At 47.1% G+C, this 21760-nt stretch overlaps 1 protein-coding gene across 1 annotated transcript in view; it reads right to left on the bottom strand.

Moving 5' to 3' along the window:
- Positions 1 to 21473, bottom strand: part of POU2AF2 (POU class 2 homeobox associating factor 2) — a 28085-nt gene extending 6612 nt beyond the window's left edge. Inside the window, exons 1-2 of the mRNA XM_004605038.3 lie at positions 21464 to 21473; positions 13939 to 14048 (exon numbers count right to left, since the gene is read on the bottom strand). Coding sequence (XP_004605095.3) covers positions 13939 to 14048; positions 21464 to 21473 — 120 coding nt within the window. The remainder of the gene's footprint in view (positions 1 to 13938; positions 14049 to 21463) is intronic.
- Positions 21474 to 21760: the final 287 nt, after the last annotated feature.

The following is a 21760-nucleotide window of genomic DNA, read 5'->3' as shown; positions in this document are numbered from 1 at the left end:
GCTCACCTTCATATAGAGATGAATTGGAAAACATTGATCCTATTTGGAATAGCATGCACTTGGGCATTCATGTTTTGACTAAACTTTGGAAAAGTTTGGACCAGTATCTCTTTAAATATTGCCTTAAAAAGGATCACTAAGTCAATGATAGTTGGAGGGTCATTCGGGATGGGATATGTGTGCTGAAAGTGGATAAAAGACCAAACATGATGGCCTCTCATTGTCTGTGTTGCAAACCATAATGCCCATAAGTAGAGAGAGAGTAAGAAGGAAATTGTCTCCCATAGAAACAGGGGGAGAAGGAGGGGAGATGAGAGGGATATTGGGGACATTGGTGGTGGAAAGTGTACACTGGTGAACACACGAATGTTCAGTCATTGTATGACTGACTCAAACATGAAAGTTTTGTAACTGTAGCTCATGGTTATTCAATTAAAAAGAAGTGGAGAAAAATATTGCCTTATCTGTTTATACGCATTTGTTTACCAAAATTATGTCTTCTACCCTTACCCTCTCCTCTGGGATTCTGTAGAGTTATAATTTTATCTCTGACTCCTGTCCTCAATACCCCTCCTTTCATCAGTTTCTCATGGTTCTTTGTTCTATATTTTGATGTAGATATAGAATTCTTCAGGTCTGTATCCACTTCACTGATTCTTTCAACTATAGCTAATACGCTATTTAGTTTTAATCATCAATATATATTTTATCATTCTAAAAAGTTTTATTTAAAAAATTCTGCTTAGGTTCTGGAGTTTCTTGTAGGGAGTTTATTACTGAATAGCTGAATGTTTCATATTTGGTCAATTCTAATCATCTTGGGAATTTAAATGTTGTTTATTGTTTATCCTGACACCTTCATTGTGATTTGTTTTCTCATGTGTTCAGTGATTTTTAATTCAAACACATCAGTTAATATCTTAATTTCTGCTCCAAAATTTTCCCAACATGCCAAACTCTCCTGCCTTTCAGTCATGCCAAACTCTCCTGCCTTTCAGTCCCAGCTCAGCAGATTTTCCTTCCTTTTTTGCTGGCTCACCAATGAATAAAAATGGGTTCAAGGAAGGATCTTGATCCAGGATTATCGCTGAGGCATGCCCACTCTTGGCACATCTAGTAGGACCACAACAGATAGCGTCACTAAATATTGAAACTAGATATTTATATATCTTTTCCAAACAGGTTACAAAGGCTGTTTTCCTGATTTCAAGTATTTTCCATCAGATATTTAAACTGTAGTCAAATTAATGAGCATATACTTGTAGCAGTTTCATAAATGCACTATCAGACACATAGCCACATGAATTATATGTATTATGTATCACAACAACCCCAGAAAATAAGTGATAACTATTCTCATCCTAATAAGGAGGAAACACGACATCCCCTGGGTTGGTGGTGAGTGGGATGAAAATAAGAACCTTTCTGATTTCATGGTCTGGTTCTTAATTACTACACACACACACACAACATATACATATAAACATACACATTAGTTTTGTAGGGTCTACTGAGATATGCTTTGTAGTAAATCTCATGTATTTTGATTAATTTTGACAGATTTTAAGGGGGTGGTTTTGGGTCACACCCCATGGTTCTCAGGACTTACTCCTGGCTGTGTACTCAGGGACCACTCCTGGTAGGGCTCTGAGGGGCATGTGGTATGCCAGCGATCAGACCCAGGTAGGCCATGTGCATGGCAAGTGCCCTACCTACTGTACTACCTCTCCAGCCTCGGATTTGACAAATTTTGACAAGTTCCTCTCACCGTCCACCTCAGGCATAATCTGAAGCATTTTCATGAAATTATTATGTAGTTGTAATTAGTGCTGTCCCTTCTAAGGTGTTCTGGAAGGTGTTTAAACAGAGAAATATGGGGCTGGAGTGATAGCACAGCAGGTAGGGCATTTGCCTTGCACACGGCCATCCTAGGTTCAATTCCCAGCATCCCATATGGTCCCGAGCACTGCCAGGGGTAATTCCTGAGTGCAGAGCCAGGAATAATCCCTGTGTATCACCGGGATATTAAAAATAAAGAAATAAAAAAAATTTTAAATTGAACAGAGAAATATGCCCACCGATATTCGGAACCCCTCTTCCCAGGACCACTGGAGAGTTGTGAAGGGCTCGTGTGGGCATTCCAAGGGGTTCCCTGCACACGTTTCATAACTGACACCCTAATATCTCCAATTGCATGCACAGATTTTATAGGCAGGAAAGAACGGGGCTAAAGCGGGAACTTGGGGCACAGACCCTCATCATCATCGTTGTTGTCGTTGGCATAAAGGAGGAATTGCATCCTAGCTTCCTCCCTTCAACACAGTGTCGCCACATGGCTGCCTCTCACCATCCGACTCCTCCAGAAAGAATACTGAAATTAATATCGAAGAGCGCATAACTTTTGACCAAGCGAGATGGTATATAATTTTTATTTTGCATACTGCAAACAACAGGATCCTGCAATGCCCGGTAGCCAAATTTAGAGGTTTATATTTGAATGAAATTTGCCAGTCTGCAACTTCCTGTAGCTAACACGGCAGGCTCACAGCTGCCCCAAAGCCCCTCCATGAAAATGAGTTAATTTGAACTAATAGGTCACCAAGGCAGTAAAGTGATAAGATTAGAAGTTTTCCTGGAGTATAGGCATAGTCATTTTTATGGCCCTATAATATTTTGTAGGTGCCAACCTGGTCAAATAAATATATCAAAGTGGGCTAGGTAAGAGATTGCCGAGTAACTTCAGAAAGGGCTCATACTTTGTATAACTAATTTTTGTTTCTAATTTCATAGAAATACAAAGTTATGTCTTTAAATTTAAGATATTGCTACTAATGCTTAAATGATAATGGTTATAGACACTTGCAAAGAACCAGGATCCCTCTTCAAGGAAATTACAGCAATTCTATGCATTGAATTTCTCATTGTTCCTGCATCTGAAGGGGAGGTAGGAGATACTTATAACTATTTTGGATATTTTATTTATTTATTTATTTATTGTCTCGGGGCCACAACCTGCAATGCTCAGGGCTTACTCCTGTATCTGTATTCCGGAATCACTCCTGGTGGTGCCCATGAGACCATATGTGATGCTGGGGATCAAACCTAGGTCAACCACGTGCAAGGCAAATTATTTCCCCACTGTACTATCGTTTCAGCTTCTGTTTTGGATATTTTAACACCATATTTTATTCTTTGAATTTAGACTCACACCAGGTCATGTGCTTTTCCTCCAGTTTTGAAAATAAAGCCTAATCTGAATGGATATAACACAAACAGGCCCCAAAGCATACTCATGTGAGATTGGAAGAAGAGAATTAGCACAGGGAATCAGGTGTCTTAGTGACAGTGTCAAATAAGCAGAACCAGGGCTATTCTGGTAGGTGTGAAATGATGTACAGGCACTAAACTGCCAAACCCAACCTCAGAGATATTACTAGTTATTTGTAGGCTATGGAACAGGGTTTGGTTTAAGTACTACTTACCACTGTACACAATAAGTTAACCATAAATAAGAATAAAATACTCTATAATGACTAGGAACTGCATCTTCCTTGTGCCTGATCTGACGGCAACTTGTTATACAGCAGACATGGTCATCTCAGGTCTATAGAGGGGAGACCAGCGGGTTTTCTCTGTGGGTGGGTCCTTCTGTCAGACCTCAGGTATGTGTGTGGAGTACCTGTGAGGTGCGAGGCACAGTGCTTCCAACTGTGGGTGCCAGGACAAGTGCATCCCCGAGTCTTAAGGTTAGCCCCCTTCTTAGGAAGACAGGTCCCTTACACAAATCTCTTCCCATGGAGCAGGGCCTGGCCTCTTGACCACCTTGCACCTAGGCTGTGTAGGTGACTTGCTTGGACCACCAGTGCAGACTCCCTGTGGAGGCATGCAGCTTTCCGTGAGAAGGGCCTGTGGGTCTTCTCCTGAGGAAGGCAGCTGACCTTAGGGAGGGTGGATGAAAGGCAAAGGAGCACCTTGGGGGGATCCAGCCTGGCTGAACCTCCTAGGGACCCCCGCAGAGACACCCTGGGCCCTCTTCTAACTGTGAGAGAATGGTAACTCATCACAGCTTCTCAGGATGGGGCCGAGGTAAACAATTGCACATAGCCAGGGAAGAGTTGCTCGTGGTACAGCCTGAACCCTGGTACAGGGTCTCTGCTCAGCTGTCTTGGGAAATCCACATGCTCGGCTGTGCATTGGGCCCAAAGGGTGAGAGGTATGGACAGGAGAATAGAAGGTCCAGGCGTGAAACAACTGTGAGGCTGGGTGGGGTTGGGGAGCACATCTCTCCTTCAGGGAAAATAAGTTATTTATTGGGAGAAGTTTCATCTAGTTGATGACATGGAAATGAATTTTGTGTGCCCACAATGCATCAGGATTGTAGTAGTTTCCAGAATTGCAAAGAACGCAGCATGGATTCTGTTCTCAGGGCCCTTGCAGTTTCATGGGAAAGGCACTTGGGTAAATGTCTATATGTAAGCAGTGTGCTTATTAAAAATTAGACTTGAGAGGCATCTTGTGAGCATTTACTTTTTGGGCAGACTCTGGGTTTCATCCTTTTTAATAACCACTAATGTAGAGAGATGTGCAGGATACACTTTGTACTGACTGTATAGAAATCATACAGTATGTAGATGTTATATGTAGTCATGACACATGCTATATTGTGCTGTGTATATTTACATACTTTATGTCATACATCTTTGTCTATAACTAGTGAAATCGATTTTAAGTTATGTCTAGCTTATTCATTGGGAAACTAATAGACAATATGAAGGACTTGTCTAAAGTCACAAAGCTAGTTATGCTCCTTAGTCTGGGTGACCCACTAAATCTGCTGAGACTGATTCATTGCAGGTGGGGAGCAGAGTGAGGGTGAAAGTAGCGTGCCGACAAGCTGTGACTTGGCAAAATTGGGCTGAATCTCCTACTATAGGTGAGGGGCCAGTCCCCTTTTGAAGGATGATGAAAGGGACTTGGTCAGCAGATAAAAGGGATGTCGCAACAGAGTAGAACAAAACATGGCAGGGGCAGAGTAGAGTAGAATGGTACAGTACATGCTTTGCTTGTGTGAGACCCCAGGTTGGTTCCACCCTAGCACCACGAAAAGGTGGTATTGAAGACTAAGCAGAGACTCAGATGTAGAGCCGTGTGCAAGGTATGCACAGGCAGGAAGCGGAAGAGAAGTTAGGGTGGAGCCAGGGCACACAGACGCTGGAGTCCTGCTAAGGAGCATGGACTTTGTTCAGAAGTTGCTTAGCAGGATTAATAATGAGGAAGGGCATTTTGGGGCGATGACCTGGAGTTGAAGCTGATGGAACAGGAATGGTGGCTGGAGGGCGAGGCCAGGCTGTGGTTCAGGTTCAATGATGGGGTCCCTGTAGACATGGGCTTTCTGGAGACCAGAGGGCAGCACTCCCACTGGTCCTGTTCCCACTCCCTCTGGCTTTATTTTTGAACCTGGCCTCTGGCTTTATTTTTGAACCTGGCAAGGGTCGATCCTCACCCTGTGGGTGCTGCGAGCTTGCTGGACACCTGTGCCAACTCCCAGGGCTCTTTTCTCTTTTCATTATCAGCAGCCTCCCCACTGGTACCTGTGTGTAAAGAGGGGACTGGCACTGCCCCTAACACTGCCCTGTAAACTCGGAAAGTCTTTAGCTTCCCAGCATGTTGGGTCGGTCCAACCCTAAAGTCAATATGAATTTGTGAAGATAGAATATTGAGCCCCGTGTCCTTGCATACATTCGCCTTCTGTCCCCAAAGCCTAGACTAGGGGGAATTTGTCTCCCAAAGTGAGCTCATCTGGTCCTGTGCCACATGTTTCATTATCACCAACCTTGGGGACAGTAGGCGATATGTAAACTGGCATAAACAGACGACACAGAAGCATGGCAGGATTTCCGTGAGGTCTTCAAATGTGTGGCGGCCAAGCCAAGGCTCCAAGTCTGGTTTAAATGCTCTCACGGGAAGGGGCTGTATCAGGAAGCCTTTAGTTAATGAGATTTAGCCTTAGCGCAAGCACATCTACAACATCGGTTCCGACATCCACGACCTTGCTTCATTCCCCATAAGCTGTTAGAGCGAAGTTCTGGAAGATTTTCCATGAATCCGAGTGGGGTGAGCCCTGGGAAAGAAAAGGAGGTGGGGGGGTTGGTGCCCGGGGGGTGCGGTTGGTGCCCAGGGTCCATGGGAGGTTCGTCCACATCTGCTTTTTACTCTAGACACTCATTTTGTTGTCTTTAAGTTCATTAGTGAGTGAAAAGTTACAATTTTTCATTAAAGCTTCCTCTCACTGTAAATGTTTTTTTAAAAAACTAATATTCCAAGTGTCTTCAGTTTCTGGTGTCTGAACGACTTCTAGACATTTGACTGTTAAAACTCCCTTGCTTGCCCAAAGCAAGGTCCAGGGGCCAGGCTGTGTCCTTGGGGAAGTCAGGCCTTGTGGTCCAGCCACAGAGCACAGCCCGCTGTGTCGGGGTACCCTCGGTAATGCTCCCTGTGCTGGGGGAGCAGTTAGAGCCCTGGGAGCCTCGGGGAGATGTGCTGATAAATGGTCCTGGACGCTTTGGCCAGAACAGGATCTGCAGAACTTCAGCCCTGCCAGATGGACGTGCCATGGCTGTTTTGCTGCAAAACCTGATTATTTTTGTAAGCGGCGTGAAAGAATCCACTGCCAGGAAATATTTTAAATTTCATGACTTTAAAAAAAATGACAGAGCCAGTCGAACAGCTGAAAAAATAAGTTGCAAAGAGTTTGCCTTTATGATGATTATTTTTAAAAATGTCTGTGGCAGGGAAGGAGCAGGTGGTTAGGTGGGGAGCGTGGAAAGCCCTGGAAACGTGGTTCAGTTCTCCAAACAGGGCAGGACAGCGGGCTAATTAAAGTCAGACAATGGGCCAGTTCTGGAGAAAGCATTCTTTCAAATGGATGTAAAGGTCAGGACTTGCACCCCTATATTGAAACATTGGCGTTTTGGGTTTACTGCCTGCTTAGATCTTTTTTTTTTTTAGTTCTTTCTGGGTTCATGAAGGGGCTTAGATGGCAACATTAACAAGCAGTCTACTCATAGAGGGACTGTACTCATTTGTGGAGTGTAGGGTAGCATCACATGAGGCTGACACCCAAGGACAGTAGATACAAGGGCCAGGAGGATTGCCCCATAGCTGGAAGACTGCTTCATGAGCAGAGGGGAGAAGGCAGATGGAATAGAGAAGGGATCACTAAGAAAATGATGGCTGGAGGAACCAGTTGGGATGGGAGATGCATGCCGAAAGTAGATAATGGACCAAACATGATGACCTTTCAGTGTCTCTGTTGCAAGACACTGCAACCAAGAGTAGAGAGAGAGTATGGGGAATATTGTCTGCCATGGAGGCAGGGGGAGGGTGGGAAAGGGGGGATATACCCAGGATATTGGTGGCAGGGAATGTGCACTAGTGGAGGGATGGGTGTTTGATCATTGTGTGACTGTAACCCAAACATGAAAGCTTGTAACTGTCTCACAGTGATTCAATAAAATTTAAAAAATTAAAAAAAAAACAAGCATTCTGCTAAGCTCTGTGCTCTGAGAGTGAGTGAAAGGTGTGGGGAGATGCTAGCCCAGTAGACATGGGCCCCTTTTTTCCGTCACTACGAAACCCCCCCAGAGAAGCAGAGCCTTCTGCTAGCAGTCCAGGGGAAATGTCTCTGGGGCAAGTGAGATGGGTTATGGCAGAGAAACAATTGAGGCATACGAGAGCACAGCTGCTTCTAAACTCCAGTGCAGATCCTGGGCCACACAACACAGCGAAACAGCACTTTGCTGTCTGATGACCCTGGGCGGTTCCGAACAAGCCCCGACACCTCTTGCCAGTGCCCAGCAGCAGGCGGGCTCAGTGAATCAGAGTTGAAGAGATGAGAACGAACCAACAGGATACACTTTAAGAAACCAGCTCTCTGACTCAAGGGTCAAGCCATATATTTACATATGGATGTGTGACTCTCCGCACCCCATCCCTGGCATCGCCTGCCTCCCTCCTGCACCCCAACCCCAGCACCACAGAGTGTGGCCCTTGAGAAAAGACAAGAATCAGAGAAGCGCTGAGTGCTGCCTGCAGTCACGGTTCTTACACTTGCACCCTCAGAGCTTCGAGTTCCATCCCCAGCTCACCCTTGCTCTCACCTAAGCTGTGCTCTTTGATCCAAGGGTGCAGGGAGGGCTAGGCCCGAGGAATTTCCCTGCAACGGAAGTGCAGGCAGCAGCTGCCAGCTCTAAGGCACTGCAGCCCAGGCCTCATATCACTCATATTCTGTTCTTTCCCTGGCACTGCCTTGAGTGTAGCAAAATGCAGGATCACAGCCTAGAAGCTGCAGTGTCAGTGGGCTTGGGCTGGCAGAGGGCTATAGTTAGCTTTTGCTCTGGCCTTGGCTTCTGTCTTTGGCAGGACAAACTAAAGGTTGGTGTAGTGTCTCGGAAAGGAGACTCTGGGGTATCTCCCTCTCCCTGTCTCTCCCACTGCACCTGAGAAGGTGAGCCTGGCAGGAGAGCACCACCCCCACCCCTCACCCCCCACTCTCCGCCATTCCATGCTTCATGGGTGGGTCAGTTGTGTTTATTAAGGCTCCTAAGAAACTTGACTGTCTAAAAGTGAGCTGCTGGGTTCCTTGGAGCTGCAGGGGTGAAGCAGTTTGCAGGGGGAACACCACACAGGGCCTTCATCTCCCCCCTTCCTTTATGAAGGGGCAGAGTTGGGCAGAGACAAGACTCCAGAAACCAGGCAATCTGGGTCCTGATTGCAGCCCCTCAGCTTCCTACCTCACCCCACCTGGGGGCTTGTCTCTCCTCCATGCGGTACTGGGTATTGTCACCACCACAGGAGCCACACGCGTCCTGTGGCAGGCCCTGCCACCACCGCAAACACGGCGCATGGCAGCTGTGACTCAGTCCCTTCCCAGGCTACCTCTTCCCAGGCCTCTGGGGTGTTCTCACTCTCAGGCACAGCCCAGTTGGGCTGTGAGACTCCTTACTCTAGTGCTCCAGTCCTTCTGCCTGGGCCCACTTTGATTCCTCAAAACAATAGGATCCGAACTAGTCGGGGGAGAGAGAATTTTGGAGCGAGGGTGCTGGGGGTGAGCGTATAGCAGATGCGTGTGCTGTGCATTGGGAGGGAGCTGGGCATCTGGGACGCTCGCCTGCAAGGCTGAGGCCAGGCCTGTGACTACCTCCTCCTCCTCCCCTTCCTCACTCTCCCTGCTGCACTGACAGGACCTCACCCATGCCCCGAACTCCCGCCCAAACCCCATCTGCCTCTGTGGAGCCCTTGTTTCTGCTCACTCCACCTCTTTCCCATGCTTTGCTCAAGGCTCACCTCCTCCAGCAGGTTTCCCAGCTGCCCTGGGCACACCCCTCGCCCCCCATGCACCCGGTCTGACATCCGTGTATGCACTGACCGCTACTCCCAGGCACTTGGTGCTGGGGGCAAACCCGTAGCTCTGCATTTCTAAACAGGCTCTTTCTCCCACTCTGCCCTGGGCAGCTGCCTTGCTCGCATGCCACCCTCATTTCAGAGCCAGCACCTTGATTGAACACATCCCTCGTGCCAAGCCCTTGGCAAATAGTAAGACTAACTAACCCTTATGATAACCTCTGAGGCAGATAATCTTATCAACCTGGGATGGTAAGATTAAATGACTTTCCCTGCCAGTGAGGTGTTGCTGACAGGGATCTGAGTTCAGGGCGCTGGGACCCAGAGCCCAGATGCTTCAGCAAGGCCTTACCATGATAGCTGAGGCTGGAAACGCCAGCAGGACCTCAGAGGGCCAGTGCTCCTGTTATAGCCAGGAACAGTTTTCCCTGTGAATGGCCCAAGTAAAGAAGAAAAAGGAATGGGGTGATGCATCTTCAAGTTGCGAGTTGTTTTTTTCTTTTGGGGTCACACCTGGCGATGCACAGGGGTTACTCCTGACTCTGTACTTAGGAATTACTCCTGGCGGTGCTCAGGGAACCATATGGGATGCTGGGAATTGAACCCGATTGGCCGTGTGCAAGGCAAACACTCTAACCACTGTGCTATTGCTCCAGCCCCAGTTACGAGTTTTTAAATTGGAAACGGAAGCGGGAGGGGCCCTCCTAATCCTCTGCTCTTACAGGCAAGGGCACTGAGGCCCAGAGACGGGACACAAGTGTCCCCGTGGCTGCGTGGCTGGAAAGTCGGGGAGAGGGGTGCTGCCCGAGGAGGGAGTGGCTGCTTGGTGCTGGCCAAGAGATGGGTTCTGTGGTGTGTCAGGGAGATCAGGGCCACTATGGGATATGTTGTCGTCCAGCTTCCTTCCCATGGTGGGTTTTCGTTTTCTGTTACTTCTCGAGAAGTCATCATGCAAATCCCAGGGAGGGGCCTGAGAAAGTTTCCATGCGGAGGTAACTGACAGGTGCCAGTGATTGGTGCCTCCAAATAGCAGCTGGGCGAGAGGTAAACACCCCGCAGCTAGCCTTCTGGATGGGGGGCACAGACAGTTGTTGGGGTATGGAGCGAGGCAGGGCACATCTGTTCTGCGGCTGGAGCCACCCCTTCTCGCCACCCAAATCAAACACTTGGGAGGACTCAGGGCCATAAATGTGTTGATCGGGCTGGCCCCCATGCACCTGCTGTTCATCCCCGTTCCCCATCAATGTGCTCAACTGTCAGGCTTCTCTCTTTGTGCTGGCCATGGTTTCCTTCCAAAAGTAATCAGGAAAGATGATTAGCCCAGAACCCCAGCTGATAACACAGCCCACTCCTGGGTGGCCTTGCCTGGAGATTTGAGCAGCCAGTTGGAAGGCAAGGGGTTAGGAAAACTTAGGAAACAAAATAATCCCAGTTAAGGTTTGAAAAGCAAACACCAGAGGCTGCATGAGAAGAGATGTGCCAAGGGGAAGTGGTTACTTTTGGGACCCTGTCGGCAGTGTAACTCCGAGTTCATAAAATCCAAATTGATGTCCCACTTGGGACATTTTCTCCAGCATTTTTCTCAGTTAGTACCTTCAGAAATCTTTAGTTACTTTATATTTGTGTAGAATATTGACCTCAGAAACTTTCATGTATATTTCCTCAATGTTCCTTACTATAAAGTTTTGATGACAGTGATAGCTAATAACAATGAACTAATATTGGCCCATAAGCCAGAAAAAAATAGATTCCACATCAGAGTCTGATTCTTAGATCCATTCTGAACCCCGCTTCCCCATTTTAACTATATTCTTCATTCCACGTGATTTTAATTCCAACATGAACTGCTCTTCCTACTTGGCAAATAATTTTGGCCAAGTCTCTGTGCTAGGTATTACATATTTGATAATTTTAAATGAATCTTTATGATCACATAAGAAAAACTTAGAGAAAAAAAGGAAAAGAAAAGAAAAACTTAGAAAGCTCAGTAACTTCCAGATCATGTATTGAATTTCAAAACAAAATAATCTGACTATTTACTGCTTATATCTTTTTCTCCTTCCTTCTCTTTATTGTCCTAACAATTTTTAAAATATTATTAATTAATATTTTTAATGATTAGCTCATATGGTGCTTGGTAGAAACAGAGTAATTTTGAAACAGTGTGACAGAAATCTTTATGACAAGTCTAATTACCTTTTTTAGGGGTACAAGATATTGGTAGATGGTTCATACTTTAATATTTTGATGGAAGAATCTAGTAGCATAGAGAAGAATAAAAGAATTTTGAGAAAGAGAAAAAAAAATACATGCAGTCATAGTTGTGAGACCATACAATTATAACTGAAACGCACAGAAGTGGTGGTTGACTCCAGTCTCTGGCATGTCTCTCTTGATGAAGGAATCAAGAGATTCCTCTTTTTTTTACCTGCCTCTTATTCCTACTGTGAAGAAGTGGGAAATGTTTCATGGCAAAAAAGCAGATATTCTTGAGGGGAAATTGTAAAGATGGATCCACAGAGCCACTGTGGACATTAGCAGCAATTTGGGCATCAGATTCCTGCTCCAGAAAGCAGGTGTGTTGAGGATGCAGTTTCCTAGTGAATGTGTGTTCCTTTCTTAGTTGCAGTGACCAGGATGGAAGTGTGGCCTAAACAAGGCTGACCTTTATTTTTGCGGTCCTATTTGGGTGCTGACGTGGCTGTGCTCTGGGATATGTTGAGGCTGCCTGTCTTGTGATCTCGTGGTTGGCTCCAGGCTCTGCCTTGTCCATTGCACTGTGACTCTTCTGTATCTTTTCTATGTGTATGTCTGTGTGTGTGTGTGTGTGTGTGTGTGTGTTCCTCTTGAAACTCCTGCTCATGAGGATGTCTGTGATGCATTTGGCCCCCACCACCTGCCAGGGTCAGATCCTTAACTTCATCCTGTGAGATGACATTTCCAGGTCTGGTCTGACATGGGATCTTTGCTCTGTGGTGTGTGTGTGTGTGTGTGTGTGTGTGTGTGTGTGTGTGTGTGTGTGGTGTGCATGTGTGTGTCTAGCACAGTGTGTCTGGCAAAATGGCTTGGTTGGATCTCTCACCCCCTCAGAGTTGCCTTGTGCTCTTTATTATCTTCCCATTACAGCCTCTGAACATGACTAAGTAGGACCTTCCTGTCTGTTTTTTTTTTTGGGGGGTTTTTTTTTTTTTTGCTTTTTGGGTCACACCCAGCGATGCTCAGGGGTTACTCCTGGCTTTGCACTCAGGAATTGCTCCTGGCAGTGCTTGGGGGACCATATGGGATGCCGGGGATCGAACCCAGGTCGGCCGCGTGCAAGGCAAACGCCCTACCCGCTGTGCTATCGCTCCGGCCCCCAGGACCTTCCTGTCTGAACTTCCCCAAGAGACTGGACTGGACTCATGGCCACCTACTGCACTTGCATGACAAAGAAAAGGCCAGGCTGGTCTCTGCAGTTAGCCCTGTTAATGCTGCTGTCCAGCAGGGGCCCCTTCAGGATTCCTGACACCAAGAGGAGATGGGGAAGGAATCAAGCAGTGTTGCTTTTTTGGAGTGTGCTGATATTCCGGGGTGGTAGTTGGGAACATAAAACCATGAGCGGGTGGACAGACAGTCTGTCCACAGCAATAAACCTGAAGTCCAACTCTCCATGTTTTGGGAAAGCCCAAATTTAGCTGCCCAGGTTCGCCAGGTTGCTGGCACTCGGGTATTCTGAGATGTTGGGCCCCAGCTGAGCCCCAGCCGCTGTGTGCCAGAGACCTGAGCATTCTAAACTCCCATTCTTAGGATGAACCTGTACCTTTCTGTCCCTAGAACTTTTTTCTGCATCATGTATTTTCCTTGGTTTCTGTGTCCGTTGTTTGCGAGTTGCTGTGATCTGAACATGTGACCCTCCCAAAGTCACCTGCTGAAATGTGCGATCTGATCATGTGACCCTCCCAAAGTCACCTGCTGAAATGTGCGATCTGATGGTAGTGGGCAGTGAGGTGACTGGGAAGTGAGTAGTTCCTGAGTTCGAAGCTAAAGACTTGAGAGCAACTATTTGATCATCCGAGATCTTGAGCACGAAGTCAGTAAGGCAATTTTTATTTTAATTTTTTTAATTTTTAATTTTTTGCTTTTTGGGTCATACCTGGCGATGCACAGGGGTGACTCTTGGCTCTACACTCAGGAATTACTCCTGTCGTGCTCAGGAGACCATATGGGATGCTGGGAACCAAACCTGGGTCCGCCGCATGCAAGGCAAACGCCCTACCCGCTGTGCTATCGCTCCAGCCCCAAATCAGGCAATTTTTAAAGATGGAAAACATTTTTTTATACTCCATTTGGGATCCAGGTCGGCCACATACAAAGCGAGCTCCCTACCCACTGTACTATCCCACGCCCCAAAGTTAACACAGATAAATTATATTATAAGGCAACTAGAGCAGAGCTTTGCCCTGGAGAGTGGCAGACAGATGCAGATGGGAGAGGGGACCTATGAATTTCAGAAAGTACAAACCCTAAAGCTTCACAAGGGGTTGAGTGGTGACTTACATTAAATCTCGAGTTGCTCGTCTGCCGGGATCGTTTCTCTGCCAGGAGATCCTTGACTGTGTGCTTCACTCTCACGCCTTGATACACCCGTTTGCTGAAGTCTCCTGGGACTTAAGCAGATGAAGCAGAGGCGGTCAGTTGGAGATGGAATAATTAATAGCCTCCTACTAAACCTGATTCTATTTTCTTATTGAAGTAAGCGACTCCTTGAATTGGAGATGGCTGGAACCCAGGTCGTTTTGCCCTGTCTGTCTCCTGCTTTTTGATGGAAATTCATGTAAATTGTATCAAATTTTTAAAAAAATTAACAAACACTAAATCAGAGTAAGGAGATAATTTAAGGATTAGAGCACAGGCCTGGCTGTCTGGGACCCAGCGTTTTATCCCCAGTGTGCTGTGGGGGGGTGGGGGTGGGGGGTGGCAAAATGAAACACTGTTTCATCTTCTATCCATCAGTGCTTCACTGCCTTCTCTAGCATTCGCACCCAGGAAGACCTACAGTAGCAGAGATCAGGTGACTTGAAACAATAGTTTTTCCTACCTATTCTGTCTGTTTTGGACTGGAGTGATAACACAGCGGGTAGGGTTGTTTTCCTTGCACATGACTGACCCAGTTTAAATTCCTCCATCCCTCGCAGAGAGCCTCGAAAGTTACCTAGAGTATCCTGCCTGCAAGGCAGAGCCTGGCAAGCTACCCGTGGCATATTCGATATGCCAAAAATAGTAACAACAAGTCTCACAATGGAGACATTACTGGTGCCCGCTTGAGTAAATTGATGAACAACGGGATGAGAGTGCTACAGTGCTGTTCTGTCTGTTTTGATATAAAAGCTAGATCTGTCCCGTTTGTGCTATGTAGTATTTTTGCCTAAGTGGCTAACGGTTCTTAAGTTACCTGTTTCATGCATGCGGTGAGAGCTTTTAAACTTTTGAAAACACAGTGACTTGCTATGAAAAGATGTTTAAAGATCACTAAAAGGGAAGTGTCATTCATTCCCAATAACAAATATTAATTGGGCACAACACTACATATACTTACTGAAGGTACTGCAGCACCGCGGGCAGTGTAACTGTGCTGTACCTGATCCAGCTTATAGCTTGAAAGACAGGTTTGTGGCTAAGTTATTTACTAATAGCTCATGACTGCTAATAAGAAAACAGAGCTGAGATTCTAACTTTGCTTACATTGTTGCCCCAACAACCCCTAAAATGTGCTATTTTCAGATTGAAGAATTTTAGAATAGGTTCTACAGGAGAAAATTTGTCCCTGGTTCTGAGTTTCTTAGAAGCATTGCTTCTGGGCCCAGGGCGTTCCTGTCTCTAAAGGTGTATCTGGCCATGACATGGCCTTTGAACTGACATGCTGAGCTGCTGGTGGAGCTGGAAGAGGAATCCCACAGCAGTTTCTGACCTGGGAAGCTCTCTGGGGAGGGTCGGATGGTGGAAATCCATTTTTGCAGAGGTGTTACCAGCATGCATATCTGACACAGCATTCAGCAACTGAGAGAACAGCAGACTACACTAGCACTGCCAACATTAGGCATTTAGTGGAAAATAATTCTTTAATCTGACTGAAACCGTGGGGGCTCTAGGCTGTGTTTGAGGAGGCAGAAACCAAGCCAGAAGCCATGTGGCACCTGCCTGAGGCCGGGTGGTGGCTGTCATTGTGTGATAAAGTGTGCTCGTGGAAATACCTTGAACGCCAGCGTGCTTCATGCAGCATCCCAGCATGCAATAGAGAGAGAACACTTAAGTTCCAAGACAATATATTATTTTATTCATACATAGTCACAGGCAACCTGGTTTTAGTGAAACCATTATTTTTTTCTGATTTTGGTTTCATTTTGACAGCCTTTGGTCTCACTATGTATCTTTTAATTGAAGAGGCTTAACAGGCTTAGCTTTAAAGCTTAATGACCTCATGCTTGTTACAAAGGAATCTCAGGTGCTGCTCCTAGAATTGTATGGATGTACCCCACTTCCTTTTTTGAAAAGTCTATGGCAGCATTTATTCATCACGGATTTATTATTTTCTGTGTGTCAGGCATTGTGTCGAGAACTGGGGACACAAAAGAACATGCTATCTAGTGGGCGGAGAGAAATACTTAAAAATGATTATAACGCAGATGTTCATGGTGCAATAATAGAAGGAAGTCTGGGCTGTTGGGGTGAGGCAGCCAAGGTGTCAGCTCCTGATGGAGACAGGGGAACACCTATGGGTGGTGCTGATGAGGTCCAGGGATCCCACCTGGTAGATAGAGATTCAGTGTGAGGGCCAGAGGTGTCAGTGCTGCCTGGACACTGCGGTGAGGGACATTACCCAGGACACCCGGATGGTGTTTGGGGTCTCCAGGACAAATCAGGTAGGCTGCCTGCAAAGTCTGCATCTTCATTCCTGTACTCTCTCTCGGGCCCTGCTCTGGAGGTTTCTAAGGGAGGGAGGAGAAGTGTGGTTGGATTTGCTTCTCTAGTAGCAGCTGCTTCTTGGAGGGCAGATTTTAGAATCATAAAGACACAAGGAGAGTGTACAGGGAATTCTGGGCGAATGCAGGCAAGAGGTAAGGGGGAATGCACAGGAGCATGTGGAGGATCAGAAATTACGAAGGGCTGGAGGGAAGGGGAGGAGCATGCAAGGGGCAGTGGGTGGGGGGAAGCATGCAAGTGGAAGTGTCGTGTGAGGAGGCAGGTTTGCTCTGGTTTTAAGGCTATTTGCCTTCTTAGAGGGGCAGGGATGGGAGAATATCTGGGCATACCTAAAGCAGGACTGAAGATTTGGGAAGGAGAGAGAAATTCCTCAAGGAAGGACGACTGAAGAGCAGCACGAAGTTGGGGACAAGGGCTCAAGTTGGCCCTGACCTCTGAGGCTGGAAGACAGATGAGCAGATGGTGGCAGTTGGCCCTGAGCAGCTTGAAGGAGAAAAGGGGATACTCCCAGCATGAAGGGGCAGAAAAGGAGGCTCGGTGGGACTAGAAGTGCAGATCTTGCCAGAAAACCCTCTTGGGTGGCACTGACCAGAGCCCGTGTCCATACTACGTCACCCAGATGCCAGCATCTCTTCATCGTGTCCCTTCTCATTCACTTCTGGCTTCCCTGTCTCCTGTGTGCTAACCTCAGCTCTGCAAACTCACTACAGGCTTGCTCTTTATTGGACATCGCTTTCTCCTTTGCTTCACTGCTTTATACACCATCTAAGAGGGAGATAATCCAGTATTTATCATTCTTATGACTTATTTTCTTTGCCAGTTTTATCCATGTTGTCATAAAACGAGAGTTTATCTTTCCTCATAGCTAAGTGCTGTTCTCTTCTAAATGTCCATCACAGTTTTTTTCCCCACTCATCCCTCGTTGGGTACTTGGGTTGTTTCCAAATCTTGGCTGTTGTGAATGGCATTGCAGTAAATATCAGTGGGTGTGGATCTTTCTGAATTGGTGTTTTGGTATTCTTGGGATAGATGCCAAGGAGTGGGATCACTGAATGCTACAGTGTTTCCATTTTGACATTTTGAAGAAATCTCTATATTATTTTCTGTAAAGGATGAACCAGACAACACTTGCACCAGTAGTGAATGAGGGTGCCTATTTCTCTGTGGTCCTGCCAGCACTAGTTGTTACTGGCCCATTAGGTAAAAGTCATCGTGATTGGGGGGGGACAGAAATCTGTGCTGGCTGTCACAATACCATGAGGTGATTCTGAAGTTTGAGGACCACAGTTATACATAGGAACATGGACCTTAAGGACTTTCTATGATTCCAATCTGGGCATTTCTGTTGAGCATTTTTGGCTAACTGGATGGGTACAGCAGCCAGTGGGTGGGGGTGGGGGTATGATGAGGATGGAGGCACGGAGAGGTTTAGACTAGGAGCCTTTGTGTGTTTGCTGACAATTTTGCTTACCCAGCAGGCTCTTTTAGTCAATAATTTCAGTCCGACTTGCCAAGTTATGCTTTTATACGTATATCCGAACAACCTCTTAGAAATAGACCTGCTCTGTATCAGTTTAACAGATAACCACAGGATGATTAATCGAGAAAGTTTCTGAGATGGTAGACCAGAACTTGCGAAATTTTGTCATCAAGTAATTAGGCTTATGTACCAGTTGGGTCTGATTTAGCGCCAAGTTGGGCTCTGAGCCACGGGGGATACAGAATAAATTTAGAACCTACAGCAAATGTCCTGAAAGATCCCGTTTTAATGAGAGATGTCAGACTTTCACACGCACACTCAGGAGTATTGGTGAAGCTTTGTGGGAAGGGCTGGACATGGGTCAGACTAGGAAGGCTGTGGACAGGCTCAGGGAGGGCAACAGGCCTTGTAGACATAACATGCGGCACGAGCTGGAAGGAGCAGTGAAGAGGTACAAGGTATGAACAGAAAACACAGCTCAGGAACTTGGGGAATGGAGCCAAAGCACGCAAAATGCCATCTGTGTTGATGAGTTGCAGATGGTTGCTCCTTGCCATGGCCTGTGTGGATTTTAGGTTTGGGCATCCATCTTCACTCGGGTATCTAGAAGTTGGTTCCAGCCCTACTTCACTAAATAGCAACTCCATTCTCATTTGCTCTCTCAGAACCCCCCTGTCTCAAGCTCCATGCCCTGCTTGGAACTGCTCAGTCCCATAGTTCCAGGGTCCTGGTTCCTTTCCTCTCTGTCACTTGTGTCACAAACCAGCTTCTAGCATTCCTGATGATGCCACTTACAAAGCAGACTCCGGGACTCCTGCCATTATTCTTCCACTGATAGGAGTCCCCCTCCCGCCCCCCCACCCCGGGAGTTCCTGCAGAAGCCACCTCCCAGCTGGTTCTCCTGACTTCTACCCTTACCCCTCGCCAGTCTCACCACAGCAGCTAGTCCTGTCACCCCTCCAGACAGCGACTCTGCATTTTGCTCAGAGTGAAAACCAAAATCCTCTTTCTTGACCTTGAGCCCCGATCTCATCACCCTCAGGTCCTCACCCCCGACCCCTCTGGCTCTGAGTACTCCTGCACGTTTTTGAAGTTCATCTTCAAAAATGTCTGCTGGAAGGTCACCCCATCTCCCTATGGCTCAGTGTCCTGGCACCCTGCAAGTTCTGGTTCCTGTGCCGTCTTCGCAATGGAAACATCATTAAAACTCACCTTCCCTAGGAATCTGGCGGCGCCCGCTTGCCCTGGTTCTCCTATATAGCACCATTCCTGGCTCATGCCTTATGTAATTTCTTTCTTTATTAAGCAGGTAGCTGGTTGCTTGTGCCATACTTGAGGGATTTAGTCTGGATTTACTGAAAGAAATTTTGCTTTTGTGGCTGTCGAGGATAGAATTGTTGAAGATGATGAAAACCAATCTGGGAAATGTTCTCCTTGATGGTGTTGGTGATGGAGGTTTTTAATGTTCCACCAGGAGGAATTGTCACATTTTGTGTGTTTTATTTATTGACATATGTCTTGGGGACAACTGGATGATTTTTTGATAGATTAATGCAGGTTGATCTCGGGTGAGGAAGCCGAGAAGGTAGAAATGGCCGAGTCATGAGAAACAGTGGGAATAGCAAGGAAGGGAGATGCTCTAAGGACCCTTCTCTCTCCCTTTATCACCACCCCCACAAACTCAAAAAAACAAAACAAGACCCAGAAGAGAGAACTAGAAAACAAGGAACAGAGTTCATTCTGATGGGGAAAGACTTCTCTTCTTGTATATGTTGATTTTAAGGTGCTAGTGGCACAATCACAACATTATCCTGTAGCTATTATTAGATGAGAAGTTTGACCAGAATTAGAACTGGACATTCAAAGAAATGCCTCTAAACCCATAGTACTTATAGCTGTGGAAATCCAGATTTCTCAGTGGTACCCAGGGAAGATCCAAGCTCCACGTGGGGCTACTGCAATTCCGCTGCCCAGGAGAAGCCAGGAATCTGAAAGGTTTGGGGGTGTCCTGGGGTGTCCTGGGGAAAGAAGGATGCAGGGGCCTGTATGTGGCATATTAGGAGTGGAAAGGGGGAGTGGAGAGAACAATTAGCTGAGATAAGCATTTGAATCCAGCCAGGCTTCGATAAAGACTTGTGGAATGAATCAAAAAAATAAAAGCACCAGAATAGCTGGGAAGTCCATCAAATTCCTCAACTCTTAGAGGTGCCGAGGGACAGGGAAATGGGCACAGACGGTGAGGGAAAGGAGGTGGAGAGGGCACCTTCAGAGGAGGGGAGGGGAGGGGACCCTTTCTTCAGAGCTTCAGGGCAGAGAGCTGGGCAGTGCTCCCTCACAAACTCAGCCACCTCCTTTGCGTACAACAACAAAGGGAACTGAAAGAATTTCAGCTGAGCACTTTTATCAGGTCCCCGTCCTCTGTCTTCCATCCCTCTCGGAGAGCCTGGCAAGCTACCGAGAGTATCCTGCTCGCACGGCAGAGCCTGGCAAGTTCCCCATGGCGTACTCAATATGCCAAAAACAGTAACAACAAGTCTCACAATGGAGATGTTACTGGTGCCCACTTGAGCAAATTGATGAACAACGGGATGACAGTGATACAGTGCTACCAGTCCTCTGCCCCAGCACTTCTCAGCCTTCCTGTCCTCTGACCATGGCCTGCTTCCAACCTTGTTTTCTTCTTGTACCCCCCTCCCCCCCCACACACAACCCCTGTCCTAACGGTTGGCTCCTAATCTTGTGCCATGGGCCCCACTAATACTACTTCCCTGTGGTGCCCTGGGATTATCCAGACGGCTCTAGGGCCCACAGTGGGGAAATGCTGCTCTAAACCTGCACCTGGAGTATTCTTTGTGTTTGGGGGCATTCGGGGTCTCATTCTCTCCCTGCCCTCCTTGCGTAGAGAGTTTGAAAGTGGCACCCATGTTCCCACCCCAGACACAGCACTTGGTGCATTGTGTCTATTTAAAGAATCCACCTGCGTGAGCCAGGAGTTGCTGAAGAGTTCCTATTCAAATCCCTTATATAGAAACTTGCATTCAGGTCGGTTGTTGAGAAAACAAAGACGTGTGTTTCCGGAGAGGAAGCGCAAGCAAATTCACCCGCCAGACTCCTGTCCCGAAGAACGTGGGCAGCGGTGTCTGTGTGGAGTCTTGTGACCTACGTATGGCTCTGGGCACCCAGTGGCCCTAGTGTGCTGGCCGTGCCCTGCCCACAGGGACCAGTATGGCAGGTTGCACTGGGCTCTTGATACTGTTTATGAACAATTGACATTTCTCGGTCGAGTCAAAGGCACACATTCTGAATGCAAATGTTCAGAAGGTTGTGGTTCCTAGAGTGTGTTGTCTCTGTGTGTCAGAAATCCTTCATTGGAAGCCCCTGAGCCTTTTGCTAATCTCCACAGGGTTCTTGGGTGCTCATTACACACACTGAGGGAAGGAGGAGAGAGTTGGAAAGAAAAGACCTTCCCACTGTAGAACAGCCCGCTCCGTCCCTTTGCCCCTGCCAAGGGGCCTGAGACAGTGAGGCTGGCTGGTCTGCTTTGGTGCAGGCAGTGGCCCTGGGTTTGGACTCTTGGCCTTGCACTTGCCTGGCCAGCGCTCTTGGCTGGAGCTTCTTCACTGGACTCCATTCCCACTCCTTTCCCCTCTGCAGTGCAAGAATTATTTCTTCTATAATTCCGTGTGAACTTTTGGGTGGTGTGTGTTCAGGAAACTTTCACTGTTGCCAAACTTCCCCTGACCCTTCCTCCCCCATTCAGCAATATGGCCCACAGATGCAGAAGTTGGGCTTTAAGCCACTGAGTTGCCCTCTGGATGCCAAGGGCTGCATTTGAGATGCCTTCTCAAATTTCAGACACGGAGAGGAGAAAGGGCATCAGTGCCAACGGTGGCTCCTCCTCATGCAGACTGACACCCC

This window comes from Sorex araneus, chromosome 3 (assembly GCF_027595985.1).
Source record: "Sorex araneus isolate mSorAra2 chromosome 3, mSorAra2.pri, whole genome shotgun sequence".
NCBI classification, from domain to species: domain Eukaryota; kingdom Metazoa; phylum Chordata; class Mammalia; order Eulipotyphla; family Soricidae; genus Sorex; species Sorex araneus.
The sequence above is the reverse complement of the archived record's forward strand: the minus strand, read 5'-3'. Positions and strand labels throughout refer to the sequence as shown.